Source organism: Sinohyriopsis cumingii, chromosome 1 (genome assembly GCF_028554795.1).
Source record: "Sinohyriopsis cumingii isolate HCF-2022 chromosome 1, ASM2855479v2, whole genome shotgun sequence".
Classification (NCBI taxonomy): Eukaryota; Metazoa; Mollusca; class Bivalvia; order Unionida; family Unionidae; genus Sinohyriopsis; species Sinohyriopsis cumingii.
In genome coordinates this window covers 27,209,733-27,231,911 of record NC_142961.1, presented here as the reverse complement: position 1 = coordinate 27,231,911, position 22,179 = coordinate 27,209,733, and the positions used below count along the sequence as shown (strand labels likewise).

The 22,179-nt window shown below is 40.2% G+C and overlaps 1 protein-coding gene across 1 annotated transcript in view; it reads left to right on the top strand.

Moving 5' to 3' along the window:
- Window positions 1–22,179, top strand: part of LOC149806584 (ferric reductase 1-like) — a 95,987-nt gene that overhangs the window by 40,927 nt on the left and 32,881 nt on the right. The window contains exons 2-4 of the mRNA XM_089955082.1: window positions 14,622–14,819; window positions 16,430–16,551; window positions 22,003–22,100. Coding sequence (XP_089811208.1) covers window positions 14,622–14,819; window positions 16,430–16,551; window positions 22,003–22,100 — 418 coding nt within the window. The remainder of the gene's footprint in view (window positions 1–14,621; window positions 14,820–16,429; window positions 16,552–22,002; window positions 22,101–22,179) is intronic.

Genomic DNA, 22,179 nt, shown 5'->3' with positions numbered 1-22,179 from the left:
GGTCAATTAGGTTATTTGACTGATCGGTAATTCTAAAATTAATTCTCGTTAAAAACCGATCATGGCATCGCATATAGACCGGATTAATCGGACTCTCAATGATCAAAAATCCCGGAGGGGCTGTTGGTGAAAACGAATAAAGGATATACCCCTGTTGAGCTTGATTTGATTGCTTGGTATTCACCTGGTAACTCCCTTCGATAACATCGCACACTAGATTAATCGCTATCACCGATGCAATATTTACGTTGTATGGAGCAATATGCCTACCACCATCTCCGTTATCGTATCTGAGGATAGTTGATGGGGGGGGGGGGCGTCCGCGGGTGGATTCTTAGGCCATCCTAGTATGGTTCTTATTGAACTGTTATAAATATCAACCATATACCCCGGTGTGCTTATTTCAATCGTCGACGATAACGTCGGTTCATGAACCGTAATAGCGATTTTTGATTCTTTTCCTGTGATCGATTTTATTCTGCGTTGAAATTCCTTATTGATTTGTTCTATTTGGTATGACCCAGTTGGTATTGTAACCTCCTCCCAGTCTGGGGTTCCATCGGGTTTATTTGTCCATGCAAAAACCAGCGAGTTATTAGGTTGTTGTCCGTTAAATGCGTCCGCTCGGATATTAGGCCAACTGTGATATATTCGCAATTTTGCCAGCGCTATTTCCTTCACTGGAACCGGTGATGGAAAGTTCACACTGAATTCGGGTTTCGTTGATGTCACTGATATCATACTTGTTTGTACCGGAGTGGTGTTCTCCGCGATCCGCTGAAGCAACTGAAACCCTTCGGGGTTCAGCGACATTATTATTATTCGTTGTCTTTAGTGTCTAATTTCAGCAACCAGGTGGTTCCGGCTTCCAGTTAAAAATCCTCGATTTTTGACATCGCGGAGCTATACAACTGGACCATCGTGGAGAATTCAACATCGGATACGAACAAATTATCAATCGATAATGAGATCAACCCGGATAATTTCGAGTACGCGTCGGATACTATTTGATGTTTTACTGTATACTCGTTGAGTTTTTTCTGAAAACACGATGATATCTTTCTAGTGATTGCGTTGGCGACTCCAGCAACTGTTGTCATCGCGGAGACAGCGATTGGAACAGCGATCGGGGCTATCGTGGTCACCGTGGATAAAATAACACCGGCGCCAGCTACTATACCCGACACCGAGTACACGACCGCGTCGATGGTGGTTATTTTTCTGCGGTATTTTTTTATTTTTGCACGGTATTGTTCGGAAAGCGTTTTCAAATTCGCGGAGAATTCTTTTGCGGTATCGAATCGATATTGATGTGACGTCGGTGATACCTCTGATTCAATTACCCTGGTGGTCATTTTATTCTAAAAGAGCTAGTGTTTTTAATTACTTAGATTCGCTACAAATTCCACATACCATGTGATGTTTGCCCGGGCTAAATTTCCATCAACGGCATAAATTGTAAACTGTTCAGTTGCGTTCTTGTCTATAATTGTTGATATTGTATTGTTAAACCCAGATGAACTCGACGATAATATATTAAACTGCATCATTGAAACCAGTGTCAATCGATAAATGCCCTTAACAGTTGCGGTAGTATTTACTGTATTCTGTGTAGGAGTCCAATCGAATGATCCATGCCGAATTGTGTATACTGTGTTGATGATGTTCTCATGAGGGATTTTTATTTTTTCGAATTGCTCTGCTACTCTCGGTAGTCCGTCTTTAATCGCTTCAACATCAGTTCCGATTATTTCTATTCTCCGCAAATTCGCGTCTATATTATTCTTGTTCGCTGCAACCCTAGTAATGAGTATATCTATTTCCTGTATATGCGCGTCCACATTTTTTTTGTTCGCTGCAACCTTAGTAATGAGTGTATCTATTTCCCGTGTATGCGCGTCTACATCTTTTTTGTTCGCTGCAACCTTAGTAATGAGTGTATCTATTTCCCGTGTATGCGCGTCCACATCTTTTTTGTTCGCTGCAACCTTAGTAATGAGTGTATCTATTTCCCGTGTATGCGCGTCTATATTATTCTTGTTCGCCACAATATCAGTTTTGATCGTTCCTATTCTCCATTCATGCGCGTCTATATTATTCTTGTTCGCCACAATATCAGTTTTGATCGTTCCTATTCTCTGTTCATGCACGTCTATACTTTTTTTATTCGCTACAATATCAGTTTTGATCGTTTCTATTTCCCCTGTATGCGCGTCTATATTTCTTTTGTTCGCTGCAACATCAAGTTCGATTGTTTCTATTTCCCCTGTATGCGCGTCTATATTCCTTTTGTTCGATGCAACATCAGTTTTGATTGTTTTTATTTCCTGTCCATACACGTCTATATTTCTTTTGCTCGTTGCAACATCAGTTTTGATTGTTCCTATTTCCTGTGTATGCGCGTCTATATTCCTTTTGTTCGCTACAATATCAGTTTTGATTGTTTCTATTTTCCGTCCATGCGAGTCTACATTATTTATGATCGTTGCAACATTAGCGCCGATTATTTCTATTTCCCGTTCATGCACGTCTACACTCCCTTTGTTCGCTGCAACATCAGTTTTGATTGTTTTTATTTCCCGTCCATACGCAGTGATATCATTTATAGTTGTTGTGATTTCATCCAGCTTGGTATTTTTTTTACCAAAGAATTTATCAAAGTTGTCATCGATCCTGTTAACATTTTTTCGTAACGTGTAAAATTGGCCCGACAGCGTTGTAAACTCCGAAATAGTATTTTTTATTGTTGTAATATTCGGTTCGGTTACCGTCGGGGTCCCGAAAAAACTAGCGGTAGTGAGCTGTATATCGGTGATAGATTTTTTCACCTCGGTGGCAGATTTTTTCACCTGCGCGTCGAGTTCGGTCACCGATCTATCCAACCTTATAAAACCGTCTTTGACTAATGTTACCGCCGATATATGTTCACCCGGTTTGAGTCGTCCGTCGCCGGTATACAACGCGATAGTGTCCTCGGCGGCATCACGCTGTCGTGTTAAAACATCATCCAGGGACACATTACTGGATTTCAATTTACCCTGGCGGTCTTGAAATACGACTATTTCACCTGGGTCAACACTGGTTAAATTCAACGTATCGGCAATTTCATCCTCGATTAGTTTTTTTATGTCATCGGTGGCGAGTGTTTCCGTGGATTCCTTCAGCGCCGAAACCGGTCGTCCCCAAATATCAATCATCGTTATTGTAAAAAAAAACGGCGTTTCTAATTAACCCGCCGGGCCTCTACGACCCCACTAGTGTATTCGTTTACAACTACATGAGGTGGTTTTCGCGATGATGAAATCGCCGCGAGTACGTTCAATGCCTCACGGCCACATATCGGTGGGTCACTTAATCGCTGTGTTGGCAACGTGGAATAAAAAGCCCGGGCTGAACACGCCCGGATATACCGCATAAACTCGTTCGGCGGGGCTAACCCGTATGAATCAAAATAGACGATTGCACGCGGATCAATCGCGTATGCAACCCAATGAGTTCCCGCTCCGGAGGACCCATCGAGGTTAATTATGCCGGTTTCAATATTCCTTGGTGCCGCCGGTAATTGATCCCTCATAAAAACACCTCTGAAGTTTTTTATCGCTAACGCGTTTGCGGCGTCTATTAAATCAAAATTAGACATGGGGGTCAATAAACGGTTCCCGGTAGTCTTAGACCCTTTCCCGAGTACCATGAATACGGGGTTCCCGGTAGTCTTAGACCCTTTCCGGCTACGGGTCGTTTTTTTTTATAGCCTTTCCCGGTTGCCTTCTTCAATGCCATCCCCGCCTGGGTACCAACGGCTCCTAACGCCGCCGCCTTAGCCACTGCTGGTGCGGCAGCGGCAATCAACGCTGGAATCGCAGCTAACAACGGAAATATCCCGCCGGTCTTTTCCATGTTTTTAATCGCTGCGGCCGAGAAATCTACCTGAACACCCTTTTTATTCTCCATCGCATTATTGAAATGTTTTATTTGACGCGCCGTCAACGATATCTTATGATTACCACCCGCCATCTGTGACGGCTTCAGCGTTATTGTGGTCCCGCACTGTTTAGCCGACTTTGATCGTAATTTCTTGACTTGACCATCAGTCAACTCTACACTGACGACACTATACGACATTTTATTGTAAACGCGTTTGTGCTTTCAATTACATGTTTTCCACTGGTGCATCAATGATTCTCATTCGTCCACCAACACCTTCTAGCAGCATTGATTTATCGCTGAGGATGACAGCAACCGCTCTGTAATTAACACCACCCGGGGCTATACGAGCTCGGAAGTGTATATCAACGACGGACTGTCTCGTTAAATCAAGATGTTCCAACGAAAAGTAATAAATCGGATACAGGTTTTTAAAATCAAGTTGTGATATTTGCAAACCAGTGTCGACGTTTTGATCACGACCCATGTATGACAGCAATCGATGATACACACGTGCGACATGGTTGTCGCCGTAATTAAGCTGTATATCCTCGGATGGTTCCTGTTGTCCGTTTATTCTCAGCGAAACATCCCTGACTCCTAATTTATCAAATATCATATGGCTGCGTTCTTGACTGCCCAATCGTTCCCTATTCTGTAGCGCTATAAAAATATGACGCGGGGCTGAAACACCCTGTTTTGATGCCAGGTGCCATGTAAACGTATCGGCGACGTTATCCTCTTTAGCATCAGTTGTTACCGCTAGCCAACTCAACAACGATTTTCCTCCCTGTTCCATAAATGCTAACAATCGTGCTTCCGTGGTAACTGATGGAGTCAGCACCGGCATCCACAATGCCATTTTAGTTAAAATGACTTTACCGGCAGCGACGCCAGCAGCATGCCATATTGCATTGTTATCATCACCCCTTCGCGTCAGCGCGATTGTATGCTTAACCCCATAGATAACCCTCCTGACATTTCTGCAGAATCCAAATATGTGATGGAGTGGAATCGCGCATGAAAACTGTCGGCGTGGTCTTTGCAACATTGTTACTCGTGCTGCGAATCCCATATTGTAATTATCGTTAAGACTTTTTATAACAGTGAAATTAGCGTCTGGTCTTGCTCTGCGGTCTGGGTTATTTGCTTCAGCCTGATCAATTGCGGTATCTCTTTCCACCAGCACGTTAACGTATTGAAGATGATCAGCGTTATCGGTGGTGTCCTTCGCAAACATCATAGATGGGCCCGTCGATCTCGTATAATCGTCCGAGTATCTCGCTAACCCAATTATCGTCGTTGCAACATCAACCTCGCGTTCTATTGATTCAATTTCTCGCCCGTCAATAAGATATCTGGCGCTCTCAAATAACGCCATGATACCGTTGTTAACGAAGCCAACTCGAACACGATCGTTATCTGCGTATGGTGCATTATCGGCGGTATTTGTCACGAGTTCTCCCTCAATTTCGATAAACGCTTCACATGGCAGAAAGTATCTACTGGTATCTTGGACTTGAAGTTCAATTCGCGATCGTAGGTCGGGTTGCGCTGCATAATAAGAATAATATTGATAATCACGGACAGAATCATCCCTGCGCACTGGGGCATCCATATCAAACGCGGGATCAGCGGTTCGCGCAAACATTTTATTATTTATCATGTTGATGTTTTCAATTGCGATTTTCTTTGAATTCTGTTTAAGACCACTCCCCCGCTATTGTGTTCATGGGCGCGTTGGTGGATGACTGAGCCGCCAACGACTCTAGTTTTTCTTCCACGGCGTTATTTATTACTTTACTGACATTTGCAGGCATCACCGTCGTTGATGGCATCACCGGTGGTTTCTGTTTTTTTCTTGAAAATCTTTTGGATTTCACCAACGACATTAGTTTGTCCTTTGCTGCAGAAAGCGCCTTTCCGGCAACATCTCCAATGGCACTAATACCCTTATCACGAATAACATCAATAGCCTTCATTCCTAATTGTTTGGCTAACGGCGCTACTTTTGGAGCCATTCTTGTAAATAACCCCGCAATGGTGCTACCGAGACCATCTCCATAGTACGCGCGGTAAACAGGCAATCGCGAGTTTACCACGTAGACGAGTACTGGTTTATCATGGTTGTAGTGTATGATCATCCTTATTAAAAACACCAGTTTTCCAATTAATCATCCACGAGCTCGTCTATGAGCGTTCGATATGCATTAATGTCCATAATACCGCCTGTAAATAACCGCTTGCAAATATCAGCAGCCTCATTGATTATTTCCGTAGAGTTATTTCCGGCTCGTTTTCCTCCAATTAATACCTCTAGCCGTGATATATCACTGAGAACACTACCAGGACAGGTAACACTAGCGTTTTCAACTAGACCACTACCACTTGGATACCCCTCTCCGCTTGTTTTTTTAGAACCAGCTTTTTTTTGACGTTTTTCTCGGACTTCTTCTTTTTGCTGTTGTATATCATAATCATCAATTCCCCTTCTAAATTCTTTATATCCCAATTCTTTTGTATCCAAGCGATCAACCCCCTTATTCGTTTTATACAACCAATTAACCCAGTCATCTCGTTTTATATTACTGTTTTTATACTCGTCTTTTAAAAAGTCTTTTCTTGAATGATAGCTTTGAGCGGCAAAATTACCAAAAAACCTATACTCGTCGGATTTCCGTAATTGAGGTTGTTTTATTTGTGCTATAGCCCCTTCAGTGAGTTTATCTATAAAGGGGGCTCCTTTTTGAGTGGAAATTTTTTGAAGTTCACCAACATCACCCTGTTCAGAATCATCAATATCAGCTAATCGTTCATACTCTCGTTGGGTTTTTATATCACTGGAAAGTTGTTTTATCCGTTGCTGTGTTTGTTCTGTCTCTGCTGCTATCTTTTCAAGTACAGGAAGAAGAGGCACCTCTTTCCGTTCGCCTTCCTTAGGAATATCCCCATATATTGCTCGTTCTGTTGCCGCTGTAACATCCTTAGTCGCTTTAGTTACCGGGGCAAAGAGTTGTTCGCTTCCAACAGTAAAATCGGTTTGTAGTTGCTGCCGCGTTTGAAGTTGTTCTCGGACCCTGTCTCGTAACGGTATGAACTTTTTAAGCGCCGCTAGCCGCTCTCTGGCTAGCCGAGTAGTGAGTGATTCGCCTACCATTATTGCAATTGCGAAGCAATTTCTAATTTCTCGCCGGAGGCTCCGTCTATAATCCTTCTAATGTTTTTGATCTTGCTAGAAATCTCCCGGCGTCGTTCATAAACACGTCCGAGTTTTTTTCGTATTATTTCAACGGCAGTAAATAGTCCAATGAATGCATTTGCGTCATTGTGGTACAAGTTTTCATTAATCGTATGTTGTAATCGTTTTACAAAAAAATACTCGCGGGCCAGGGTAAAACGCCCCCGTTTCGACTGTTCGTTAATAATTTCATAATCGGATAATATTTTTTCACTGTCGAGACCATCAGATAATTCAATTCCTTGATTTTTTAATTTTGAAATCTCGGCTAATATATTATTGATGTCTTCGATATTCATTATTCCTATAGAACATCTTGTTTTTAAATAAAAAAAAAATGAACCCCCGTGTATCAATCCCGAGGTGTTTAATAATTCGTTTTCTTCCGGAATGGACAATTTATTGTCAGCGCCATAGGCGCCGGTGACTTCGTCAGCGCCATAGGCGCCGCTACATATGAAAATCGAATTATATGCCCGGTCTTTTTTGAGATTGCTGTTTGATATACTCGTTCTGCTACTTTTCGTATTGAGGCGATACAAATGTCAAAGTATCTACTGGCTTCATTCATCGACTGAAATATTTTTTCCTCGTGAGTTGTTGTATCAAATGACTTTACGGATTTTGCTTTCTTTGGGTATTTACCGGTTTGGCCTTTTTTGGTATTTTGACTCTGCGAGACAGCTTGCAAGTTTATAAGAGAATTATCAGTCTTATTATTATTAATATGATCAATCACAAGTCCATTTTCGATTAATCCGTTGAATACCTCAAATACCACCCTGTGAACATGGTACTTCTTCTTTCCGGCACCAAACATCAGATACCCCTGATTACTTACGGTACCAACCGGCTTCTTCAGTTTGCGGTTTCTAACAATGCCGTCGCGAGATGCCTCGTAATTGACGAGCACAGGATGCGGCTGAAATTCTTGGTCCATTTGTATAATAATACTACTTGTCTAATTTATTATTTGGTTTAATTATGAATCTTTCAACGTAGTCTTGGGGGGTTTTGATGACGAAGTCAGCGGTGGGGTCAATGACGGCGTTTTTAATTCGCTTGTCATAATAGCGTTTTAGTTCCCTGTATCGCTTTCCGCCACAATTGATACACAACTGCGATTTTCCTCTTACACCGACGTGACAAACCAAGCACGGGAGGGGGCCAAGAGAACCATTACGAACGCTTTGTAAATGATACCCGCAGAATTCACCTCTACATGATTTATTGCACGGGGTTGTCGACCCAATCATCAACCATTTGCAGTGATTCATTATACTATATTCTTTCATTTAAATACTTGTTTTAATTATATGGATGAGTTTGAGAGATTAGCAGCAATTAAGCCCTGGAAAAATATTAAGTTCAATCTCGATAGAGTCCTCAAGGACACACCAAAAGCGTTAATAAACGATAGAACCCTGTTGAGTAAAATACGCGATTGTATCGATGAATTCAAGCGTGATGGCGCATCTCATAGTTGGTCAACATTTCGAATTGATGGCGTTGTTGATGCTACCATGAACGACAACCGCGCAGCAACGATAATATCACAACTTGACGGTAAAAGGTATTTCTTCAGAGTAAAATTCATTGTCCGGGTGGAATCAGGTAATTGGATCATACGTGATAAATTTGAACCAGTTCTCAGCGACATGAAAACAGTCATTGTTAGCCGCGACTCCAAGCCGGGGTTGTTAACCGGAATTGACAGACCATACTATGAACGAGCGTATCCTGAAACAGCAGTTGTTTATGGAATATACCCGTTAAATAAGAAACCTGATATCGGAAAACTGAAACCGATGAAACAGTCAACGGGGATAAATTGTGTAGCAGAACGAGTAATAGAGCATTTTACAAATGCGTGTCAAGGAAACAAATTGACTGATTTACGACGTAGCAAAATCAACCAGTGGGAACTAACCGTAAAAGAGCGTGGAGCAACCATCAGCGACATAGCGAGATTAGAAACATCGCTGAGATTTCCAATAACCGTTACAACGATAACCGGTGAAGTATTATACGAATCAAAGTACAAATCAAATGGGGCCCCAATCAAAATTATTGATCATAACGAACACGCATGGACGCCCGCGATCACAATATTTCCACGGGATAGAACAGTAAAGTATATCCCGGGGGAATTCCTGGGAGAACAATTCTCCAAGGACGGTTTTCTCGCGGAGAGGAAACTATTTGATGCTATTGCCTACTTGTGTAAAAACGACCCTGTATCAGTGTGGTTACTTCGCAGCGCTGATACCTTTGATCAGTTTGTAAGACCAAACGGTGAATTATATCGCACTGAAGCGTTTCACAACAGGATGAAAAAAACCGCCATGGAATTTGAGGAGCATGATGAACAACTGCTAACAAATTGTTTTACGATTCCATCGGTTGTAGCTCATGTTGCAGCAAGGAAAAATGCGTGGAGACCAACGCGCAAGGAATTTCTGCCGGATGTACAATCCAGTTGTTTGGAGTATTATCACGGTGGATTATGGAACACTGAATACAACCGCGACGCTATGATCTCGGTTGATATGGTTGCCTGTTATCCAGCGAGTTTTCTCGGGTATGGATCCGCCGCTAAGTACTTTAGACGATTTGGACACCCCAGACATGAAATGACTCGTGTTGCTATTAATGGACCACTGCCTGATTTTGATTTAACCGGATTCGCTCGCATAGTATCATTTGAATTCGCGGCAGGACTTCATCGCTGTTGTTATATTTGGATCGGTAGACACATGGCTGAAAAGAGATGGCTTCCAATAGCGCTGCTACGGTATATGATTGATTGTAGCATGCTTGTATCGTTGATTGTCAGTGACGCGATTATATCATACCGGGCGCAGACTGAAGTCTGGTTACCAGAACCGGAGCGTCTAGATAGCATAATTGACGAGTCCAGAAAACACATTGATGCCGACGAGGAATATATCATCGAATGGTCCAGGAGGATATTCAACCAACGAAACCGCGAGGCAAAAGATCTCGGTAGAAGAATAATTGGTAAGTTCACACAAGGTGGAAAAAACCACGACTACAAACGATATTGCTCACGGCTGATTATAGATGACGCAGAATATGATTTCGTAATCAAGGACGCAGTGGCAAAAAATAGATACGTGAACTGCAAAACAGCTTTCTTGTCCAATGGAACAAAGTTGGGTACAGTTGTTACCTACAGCGATGGAGACAGCCCGGCATATCCACATTTGAGGGCGTCTATGCTGGGTTACGCCGCTATCAATTTATTCTCGATGATAAATAGATTTCCCGACACCGCGGTTAGAGTAGCCGTTGATTCGTTTTATATAGACGTAGCGTATAAGGGAAACTTAGCCGAGTTTACTAGTCCGGACGAGAGTTGGGGTATATGGAGAATTAAAAATGAAATACGACGCGATTATTCCCCGTCAGCAGATGTCACCGTTGAAAATAATTACTTACGCGGTGATAAATTGTCAGAATGGTCTAATGCACCACCGTGTTCTGATCCAATTTGTAGACATAAAACAGTTTATTTAAGCGGCTGTGGCGGGTCAGGAAAGACGACTCGGGCAATTGAATTATTTCGAACGCGGGCAAGTATAATCGTGCTTACACCGACCCATAGACTAGCGCGAGAAATAAAACAACGAAATGTTGACGCCGTTACTTATCACAGCTTTTTTCGATACAGCGGCGGTGAGTGGACTCCTGATCGAATGGGTGAAAAATTTATTCCTGGGGTTATCATTTGGGATGAGATATGTACTGTTTCGTTAGACGTTTTACAAATGTTTCTTGATTGGTTGCTGCGCGCGAATACAGCGGTGATCATGTGTGGCGACCATGGTCAACCACCACCATTTGTCGGCGAGGGTCCACATGATTGGTTAAAGGGTTTTGTGGACTATTATGAAGAAACCGATACTGATTACCGAGCACTTGATGAACAACTGCGCGGGGTTAAAAAATTAATCAGATTACAGCCGGATAGAATTCAGTGTGAAATAATCCGCGAGGTGATTCCGGAAACGCCGTTAAATGAATTCTGGGAAACATGGAGACCAAACGATTTGATTGTAGCGAGTAGAAAGATAGTCAGAGACACACTTCAGCGGAAGTTGTTTACGTTGCATAAGGAAAAGTTTCCAACGCGTCCAGTGCCGTTATGTTATAGACCCGCGGACACACGGCGGCAGAACATTGAAGTTGAAATTCCAGGCCTGACAGCGTCAGGGACAGAAAAACAAATTCTCGTGCTGAATGATATTGTGCTCGTTGATATCGGTGTCGTCGAGGACGCGCTACGTGCTGATAAATCCCCGTGGACGCTAGGATACGCAACAACAATACATTCCTCGCAGGGACTAACCATCACGGACACAATTGTTTGGATGGTTGATAATCGCATCGAATGGTCGAATCTAGTCTATCTTGCAGTGTCCAGAGTACGAAGGATAAATCAGCTTCGAAGAATTGTTATTGACGGAGTCACTGACGGAGTCGCTGACAAGGTCAGTGACGACAACGACATTATCGATGCAAGCGTCATTGATAGAAAACTCTCGGGTTACCGCCAACAGGATAAAAAAAAAACAGCGGCGTTTTGATATTGATGCCGAATTAATAATTGCGTTACGACAACAACAGAATAATCACTGCGCGAGTTGTAATTGTGTAATGCGCTGGCGTTATTCGGATAAAGACGCTCGCCAATTTACCGTGGACAGGATCGATAACAGTCTCGGTCATGTCAAAAACAATGTGAGGTTGACCTGTCTTGAGTGCAATAGACGCAACGGCGCTAGTTAAGACCACGCGGGGGTAATTGAGTATCGTCAGGTATCACTTGTAGTTGCTCGCGTGTAAATCCACGCTGAGGAGCAGTTGAATCCAGTCTATAGATCGGTGGTCTACCAGTTGATCGTGTTATCGTTGATATGTTATGTGTGGTAACACTCCAGATAGGATCAGTAGCTCTTTTTTTACCGCCTTCAAGCTCTCCTGGTTCATACAGATATCTAACAGTGACATCGCCGAGAATCGGCTTGGAAACGCTATCTATTTTTGATTTTCCGGGTATATACTCGTATTTAATCGCGTCGCTGGGCTTCATGTTGATTGCTCGGGTAATCTCGTTATTTAACGCTGCAATTACACCTGGCAACCTTTTGACCCATTCACGAGATCGTTTTTCTTGGATGAATTCCTTCGCGTATTGATATCCAAATAACCGTTCAGCAACAGTCCGATTGAATCGTTCAACAATTGCCTGATCACGATGTAGCGCAGTATGACCTCGTCGTACCGCGACGCTATGATGTTTCAGCGTTGATAAAACAGCGCCGCGAAATTCACTACCGGGATCAACTTGTAATAGATTTGGCCAGCGCAGAGGGCCTCTTCGATAAATTCTTTCAAACGCAGCGGCTACTTCAGTTGCTGACTTTGTTTTTAACGGCTCCGCTTGTTTGTATCGACTCGCAACATCAACTACGGTTAGCGCGTATTTGTAACCGTTGTCATGCGGCAGAAATAGTATATCAGCCTGATGAACTTCATTGGGTACGCTGATATCAAAGCGCGAGAAGTTGATTTGTTTAGGTGGTGGTAGATAGATTTGCCATATAGCCTGTTTGGATAACCAATTAGCCGCAGTGGTCTTTGTTACCTTTGCAGCGCTTGCGAGTTTACCAATTCCGGCCTTTCCTTTCCAGTATCCTCTCGGAGAATAATAGATGGATTCCATGTTGTTATTATAAACGCTAGCGTTTTCAATTACCAGCGCGAGAAGCTCCGCTTCCAATCATTAATTTACCTTTCATAGCCGATTTTACCAACCATGAGGCCAATTTTTCTTTGAAGGATTTATCGGGAATAGCATTTAACGCGTGAATTAATTTTACATCCGCGATATGACGCTGTTGCAGATCGCTACTTTTGTAGTAAGCAACATCATGAGCATGACACGCCTTATCGATAGCGTTTATTGGATACTCACCGGGTTTGGGCTGATTTTGATCATCGAGTCTGATATCTAATCGCGTTCCGGGGCCACAGTAGTTATATCCTGGAAGGTGCTTTTCTCCTGGATACTTTGCCCACGGGGTTCCGGGGAGTTTTGATAACTTGGCTGCAATATCACCTCCTCGCTTTTTTTTAAAACATCTCCGGGTCTAATAGAAATAAATCTAAATTTCTTTGTACCGCATTGTACACACTTACCAGTAAGCGCCGATCTGTTATTTCTTGTTGTAGCGGTTGTCATATCATTTGTGCCAGTACGCACTCTACACTTCACACAATATAGATCCATAATTTATGTATAGAGATATGAATATAATTGATTTTTCGGCGACTAAAACAAGAGAACCAGTTAAGCATGTTGCAGCGTTACCAAACTCGATCCGGATGATTATCATCGGACCATCTGGATCCGGCAAGACGCAATTGTTACTCAATTTAATAATGAGATGGATGAAGTGGGATAAGTTGTATTTGGTTGCTCCTAGCGTGGATGATCAACGATGCTACGAGGTGTTAAAAGATTTCAACGAGAATGCATCAGCGATCGCTAAAAAAAATGTTATTGAGTTTATTACAGATATCAATGATGCACCGGGTATCAATGATATTGATGGCGGCGTTAACAATCTAGTCGTGTATGATGATGTTATGTTAGACAATCAAAAAAACCCAGCTAGGATATTTTCCAGAGGCAGGCATAAAAACACTGACGTGATATATGTCACTCAACGATACACTCAGATTCCAAAAGTAATTAGAGACAACTGTAATATTCTTGCTGTGTTCAACGGCGTTGATACACACACGCTACGAAATATTTGGCAGACATGGTGCGGCGGTGACATGGACTTTAATGTTTTTCGAAACTTTTTTAGTCATGCTCAGTCGACCCCACATGGATTTGTAACGATAAATTTACATGATCCTCGGACACGATATCGTATCGGACTTGACCAAATATTCGGTTAAATTGTAAATAACCACTTAGCAGCAGAGGGGGCGATGACATCGACGCGGGACGCCCGATGATTACCACGGGAAAACACCAACGAGATGTTGTGGCGAAATATAGCGTTTTCGAGTAAAAAACGCTAAGGCTCCATTTGCCAAACGGAGACTTTATTTTTTTTTTGTTCGAAAAGTGAGATTTCGAAGGAAGGCTCTATTTGTCGTTTTGAGGCCTTAATCGAAATTTGTCTAAAAAGTTGTCGGATTCGCCCCCTCTGCTGCTGCTGTTTATTCGAATTGCAGAGATGGAATCGGTGAACTGAGTCAGATTAATATTAAGGTCTTCTTGACGAAACAGTCAATCATGAAAAGTTACAAGAATAAATAAATATATTGATTAACTTTGTCATAATTGTTTTGTTTTGTGTTCTTCTCTCTCTCCTCAAGCTGCTCCTCCTCCTTCATCTTATTCGTATCATTACAGATTCAAGTCCGTGGTTCTTCCTCCTCATTACCCTGTTTGTCCACGTACGTGTCTCACTACAATTCGGCAAAGGGGCCCCGGAGTCCAAGTGTGCTGACATGCTCCCCATTCACGGTAGTACCCCCGCCCAGCGGGACGCATCCCCCTATACGGTCCAAGTGTCTGCAGCAACGTACAAGGCTGGGGACAAAATATCAGGTGAGGTACATTGTATACTGAGAAAGAGTTGTTTAAAGTATTTGCACATGATGGATGGAGTCTGTCACTGAAATGAATCTAAGATGCCCTGTTAACGCTAATCAGAAGAAATAAGGATCGTTAATCATGTAATGATAGACTCACGTTATGCATGATAGACTCACGTCATGCGTGAATGTAGGTTTTTCATACATTCAAAAATTTAAAAAAAGACCTCTGCAGTTCGATTACATGCCACAGATAAAGTATAAATCCAAAATAAAGTTATATATAATTTACAAAACGGTTTCAATAGTAGTATCGTACAAAAATGCAACTTTTATTACACAGAAATTTCTTCATTAGGTCATGCTGGAATCAAAATATTATTTGAACATTTATCAGGGATAAGACTCATTCTCAAGTAAAACAAATTATGCAGAGAGAGAGAGAGAGAGAGAGAGAGAGAGAGAGAGAGTTGACCTTGTTTTCATTTTGCTACTGAATTAAGGTAGCTAGTCCTTGTATACCCTACGGATTCTAAGAGATGCTACCTCCAAATAATGTAAATTTGAACATATATCTTAACATGGGATAGTAATGATTTTCAAATAGTGAATATCCAAAGTACGAAAAAGGAATGACGTGGATAGCTAATTAGATAATTTGTAATACCTGGTATTTTTGTATTGAGACCGATGCAGTGAAAACATAAATAGTTCTCGTGTGTGTGTGTGGGTGTGGGTGTGTGTGGGTGTGACATGGGTTTTACGGATTAATCATATGTATCGAATACCAGATCAACTATGTAAAATTAAATGGATATATAAAAACAAAGTAATATTTCATGGAAATAAAATATATCATTCACACATCTTTGCTAGGCAATGGTCAACGTCCAATTCGTTATTTTTTTTTGTATGTGCCCTCCCGTGAATGTAAGTGTTACTCCTCATGGTAATAGAAGTCAAATGACCAATGAAAGAATGCCTTACACATGTTAGGTATTCAATACTGCGACTTTTATTTATAATACACTGTACCTATAAGACTTGACTTCAAATAAAGAAAAAAAAACAAAAAAAAACGTTCATGCAAAAGTTTAAATCTGATTCACTGACATGCGATATGCATTGTTGCCTACGGAGACTTCAATAACTATTTCCATCATCTATCTCGGTAAAGGCAACGAGCAGTCTTATTGGATTAGTTTCTTTCAGCTTCATCCGGTCAAAGAGCTGAGCGTCAAATAGTATCAACGAGGAGTCAAATGGTTTAGCAGGAAGACATGCACACTCACAGTTTTGATTGTTTACTGATTGCAAGCACGCTTTTGCCACATCAAATGTTTTGTGTCCTACCATATTTTGTTTGCCTTAAATTGCTGTTTTATTCTTTATCATTGACTTAATGCATGTTTTTGGATAATTTTAATCAATTATTCATGACTAATGATACCTTTCTGCACCGTCGTCATCACTTTTGTTTTTCTCCTTCTCCCGTTATCACTGCCATCATTGGTATTGATATTATCAATATCATTAACTACTACCATCATCATCACGTGCATCATCGAGTCAGATCGCCATAACTTTCCTTTTCTTTCATATGGTAATATTTTTTCCATGCAGTTACAATCAGCGGCCGCGGCGACTTCAGAGGCTATTTATTAGTGGCCAAGCAAAATGCCGGAACGCCTGTTGGGTCATTTGAATCTACTGAAGCGGGGTCACGGGTCATCTCGTGTACCCATGTAAGTATATCACGAATACAAAAACTCTTACAATTTACATCTGCACTCTTTCAAGAGCACTGGAACAAGCACAATAGTGAATAAAAATTCTAAACAAGACGCTTTTGATATTAGGGGAGCATGACAAGTGAAAATAGATTTCCGTAGATTTCGTAATGGTTCTATGGAAACTGTGTTCATTGCTACCATCTTGCTAAAATTTGAATGAATCATTTTCTGTTCTGCTTTAACTGTATGATGTTAAGATGACCGATGTTCGTGTTAATGTCTAACTTGATGTTAATGGCAAGCATATCAACCTGAAAACATAATTGGATTTTGCAGTAAATTATTATGCAGGATCTATTGATGTTCAAGAATGTGTATTCATTCAGAAAAGACAAAGATGAAAAGAACGTTAGCACAGGAATAAAACCCATGTAATAGAAAAGTCTGAAATGTGCAAAGATTGGTTATTGAGTCATAAGGAAATATACCAGGAAATGAATCGACTCGGCATACGATCATGACGTATGTCATCAAAATCATAGAACTGCATTTTAGGTGTATGACGACAAACGTTGGTTTCTTGACAAAATGAATACATTATGTCATGGACACGTGAGCACTCGGTAGTCAAAAGGATTCGAGACGCATTACAATTATTGTTCAATTATTTTGTTTGAGAATCTGTATACCTTTCTCCTTTCATTTAATCCTGAACAGCAAGGAATTCGTCATAATTCCCGTTGTTTGTTTGGTTCTTCCTGTGGAAGACAACCAAAATTAAAGTGCACTGTCTCTAAAATAGTTGATTACAAAGTTTTACTTTGGGAAATCAATCATGCAAATCTTTTGAAATGTTTTACCATTTTGAACTATTTTGGCTAGTTTAGTTGCTTTCATTTTATGTGGATAAAACTACCACAGTCATCAATCGAAAACGGTATTTGTACCTCGGTAAATATCAACTAGTGACTCTTGCTACATACCTAATTTAGTGTCATGAACTATCATAATTGCCTTTTTATCTTTTAAAGACCATTTTTTGTTCTAAGCAGAATAGTTTAACAGATGGTAGCGATATAAAAGAAAGAGTTTCTGTATTCAGTCTATCATATTTGTTTTCTGTATTCAGTCTCTGTCAGATTTTGTTTATGTATTCAGTCCCTGTCAGATTTTGTTTCTTTATTCAGTCTCTATCGCATTTCATATCTGTATTCGGTCTCTATCACATTTGGTTTCTGTATTCGATCTCTATCACATTTGGTTTCTGTATTTAGTCTTTATCACATTTGGTTCTGTATTCAGTCTCTATCACGTTTGATATATGTATTCGGAATTTATCACATTTGGTTTCTGTATTCGGTCTCTTTCACATTTGGTTATGTATTCGGTCCCTATCACATTTGGTTTCTGTATTCAGTCTCTATCTGATTTGGTTTCTGTATTCAGTCTCTATCAGATTTAGTGCAAGCGTACCGCAACAGGTCATTTTACAAATTAACACTAGGTTGTTTGAGGTTCATCTATTCATGGTGAGACAAGATTGTAAAGTAAACTTGCATAAAGCATAAGTGATTTTACTGATTGATTTAAATTATTACCTGAGTATCAGACACGAAATAAATATACATTATCTGAGTTTTAGTATCATCTTTTCTACTGATTTCCAATGGGACACCCTGTTGAACATTAACCAGTATAAGTAATCTACTCTACCATCTGTTATGATGTGTTTTTATTAAATCCAGACAGTTTTAACGATTATAGATGTGAAAATTGCTACCATCTACATTACTTCTTTCTTTTTGATTTTGTTGTCATTCAAAGAAATACTTTGTGGCTTCGTAAATTGTTTTGTCAATTGAAAAACACATGTATAAACCATATCTTGCCGACCCTTTTTGTGACTGAGCTTCTGTTATATTCATGAGCTGTAAATGTTATATTCATGAGCTGCTGTAAATGTTATATTCATGAGCTGTAAATGTTATATTCATGAGCTGTAAATGCTATATTTATGAGCTGTAAATATTATATTCATGAGCTGTAAATGTTATATTCATGAGCTGTAAATGTTATAGTCATGAGCTGTAAATGTTATATTCGTGAGCTGTAAATGTTATATTCATGAGCTGTAAATGCCATATTTATGAGCTGTAAATGTTATATTCACGAGCTGTAAAACATCTCTCGATCACTATATTTTTTCACAGTGTCAAAACTTTTTCACAACTTATTCTGGTTGAAATAAGTGTAGCATTGCTAAAGTTGTTGTATTGGCTGCAGTGCTGATTATTTTCTTCCTAATTACGTAGTCATCAAATAAAATAATTTAGGTTCTACTTGAATAATTAAGCTACTGCGCTCGAGATTAATGTTGTTATTATACAAATGTTTTCTAGTTCGCAATACCTATTATCGCTTTATTATTTCCAAAGTCTTTTGCAAGAGTTAAGTTAAATCTGAAATCTCGAGGAAAGACACAAGAAACGGCAGACAGTGATTTTTTCTATCTGAACGTTTAATGGCATTCTAACAATTTTCTTATACCCTTTGCATAACCTATCTCTACACTACACAACCATGATGATGATGATGATCGTCCATCGGTATCGATGAGGACCATTCGATGTCATCGATTCACTGGGGGTGGGTTCGGAGATGGCTGATCAGTCCGATCCGGAAGAGTCCGTTACAGTGGGGACATGGATGTACAGGTTGTTGACTGGGAGTTGCGGAACTGCTGTTACTGGATTTGTGCAGATCACGTTTCTCAGCTACGTTCTTTTCTTCTCAAAGGCTGCCGCACCGGCACTTACTTCACTGCGCCAAGCAGATCAGTTAGCAGCTACACTCTCCCAGCTGTCAGGATCAATGCTTAAGTCCTTCAGCGAGGCCTTGAGGGTGTCCTTGTACCTCCTTTTTTATACCACCGTGAGATCTCTTGCCTTGATGTAGCTGTCCATAGAAGACCTTCATAGGTAGGCGTTCTACCGGCATGCGGACAACATGACCAGCTATCGGAGTTGTGCCTTGCTCAGCATGGTCTGGATGCTTGTCATGCCAGCCTGGGTGAACACCTCTGTGTTCGGTACCTTGTCTTGCCATCTGATTTTCAGTAGTTTTCTCGGGGAGCTCATATGGAAATGGTTCAGTTTTTTAACATGGCGCTATACACAGTCCATGTCTCGCAAGCATTGAGGAGGGTGGGGAGAATAACCGCTGCGTATACTTGAGTTTGGTGGCAAGCTTGATGCCTGTCCTATCCCAGACAGTTCAGCGGTGTCTGTCAAATGCTATGCTGGCTTTGGCAATCCTGGTGTACAACCAACTATTCAGTTTCAATGTCAGTATTTTGTGTATGGCCTACCTCTACCTGCACAACAAACTATACAGTTTAAATATCATTATTTTGCATATAACCACCCATCTTTGTATGTCATGAAGATCTTCTAGTCTTTCATGATAAAAAGATCACCGATTCTTTATAATACGGTGATCACAAGCATGAGATATTGAAGTATTTCATGATAAAAGATCACCGCTGCAGCATAATATGGTGATCACAAGGATGCATATATATATATATATATATATATATATATATATATATATATATATATATATATATACCAATGTATTATTAGTATATCCTTTCACCAGCATGATCATAAAACAAAATACTAAAGGGTACAATGGAAATATTTGACTATGCTTAGGTATTGCCAGCTGTAAAGTTGGATTTAATGTTGCTTGTGATGTATGTAATACGACGTTTAATGTTGCTTGTAGTGTGTGTGATACGACGTTTAATGTTGATTGGTGTGTATGTGATACGAAGTTTAATTTTGCTTATAGTGTGTGTTATACGACATTTAATGTTGCTTGTGGTGTATGTGATAGGCTATTTAATGTTGCTTGTGATGTATGTGATACGACGTTTAATGTTGCTTGTAGTGTGTGTGATAGGATTTTTATGTTGCTTGTGATGTATGTGATACGATGATGTGCTGGATTTAATGTTGATTGTAAAATGTTTAGCAGAGTGTGGTGGATATGACAGCACAGAGTGATTCGACTAAAATTACTTGTCTAAATTAAATATATTTCTAATAAAGTTAGAGAGCTGGCACTTTTGAAAACAGCTTGCTTTGTATTTCTAAATGTATCGGTTGTCATTTAATAGTGTGCTTATTTGGATGTTATCATTTTTTAGTAAAGTATTACTGGAGATGTCTTTCGATGGTAAAATCAAAACTGTTATTCTCTTTCACGTTGTTTCGTAACAAAGCTAGATTTACCTTAATAAACATTATATTTCCATACCGACATTATTTTGACATTATTGCCTTCATGATGAACTCATAAAATATTGATATCTCCACTTTGAAAACTGTTCAATGTATGATGTGTTCAAAAATACAAACTTTTGTGGATACGTGACAACCTCATATGGTTAACTTTTGGCATAGACTATAGCACAAACCATACCGTAGGCTGGGTATAAGATTTGCTGAATGGTTTAGCTCCTAGGGAACCAATGAACATAAACGATATTGCACGACCAGTTTCTCACCAAGTCATCAGTAGGAACGGTCTCAGCGACAGGTTGATCAGTGACCTTTTCAATTCTATGAGACGATTTAAACCATGTTTGCAAATTAAGTTAGAGGCCGTACCCTGTAACTGCTAATTGATTTGCGCGTATCTGGTGCCCTGAGATCTGATATGTGGCAAATAAGCCGAAAAACTGATTGTATCTTGTCTCTGTTGTAATAAAGTCCTGCTCGCTGAAGTGTCATCGCCACACAGCAGCAGCATCAATAATAATAATAATAATAATAATAACATAGGATGCCATAATATGCTAACAACTAGTTTACATTATGACGGTGCAGTTAAAAGAAGCATTCATGTAACTACTACAGAATACACAAGATCTACACCATTAATGAATACAAATGTGACAGAAGTTAATGCGAATTACACAAGTTTAACATCTTGGTATCATATACATATATTATAGACACCACGCCGCACAAATGTAATGCGCTCATAAAATCAGGATTGCTCATTGATATATTTGTAGCGGTAAAAAAAAAAGCCGAAACATTACGGGCTTGTTTAACATTCTGCAGACTACTCCATAAAACTGTACTCGCGTAGGTAAAATATTTCTTAAGCGGAAATTATCGCTCAGTTAAATGACACGAACTCACTGGATTTCTGTAAAGAAATAAAGTGAGTTATATATTCATTTACACATATTCTTTCACTTTTAAATCTTATAGAACAACGAAGACTGACTTTAAAAGACTTGAATCAGTTACTAGAATCCATTATAAACATAATTGTAACAGCATATCCAATCTAAAACAATTTTTGGTTTCGAGGAACATTTCAATTGTCTGAAATTTAGTGGGAAGTGACTGAACATTTTTTCTCCACATTTACTATTTCGTATAGGGTGGACATGCCTTGACACACTCATCAAAGAATTTGAAGTCCAGCGTGACTACCCAGTGGACAGCTCCGGACACAGACGTAGGAAATATCATACTGTTGTAAGTACTACATCCATCCTGCACTAATTTTACTAAGCGCAACGTGCCTTCTGTGCTAATTTGACTAAGTGAAATGGGA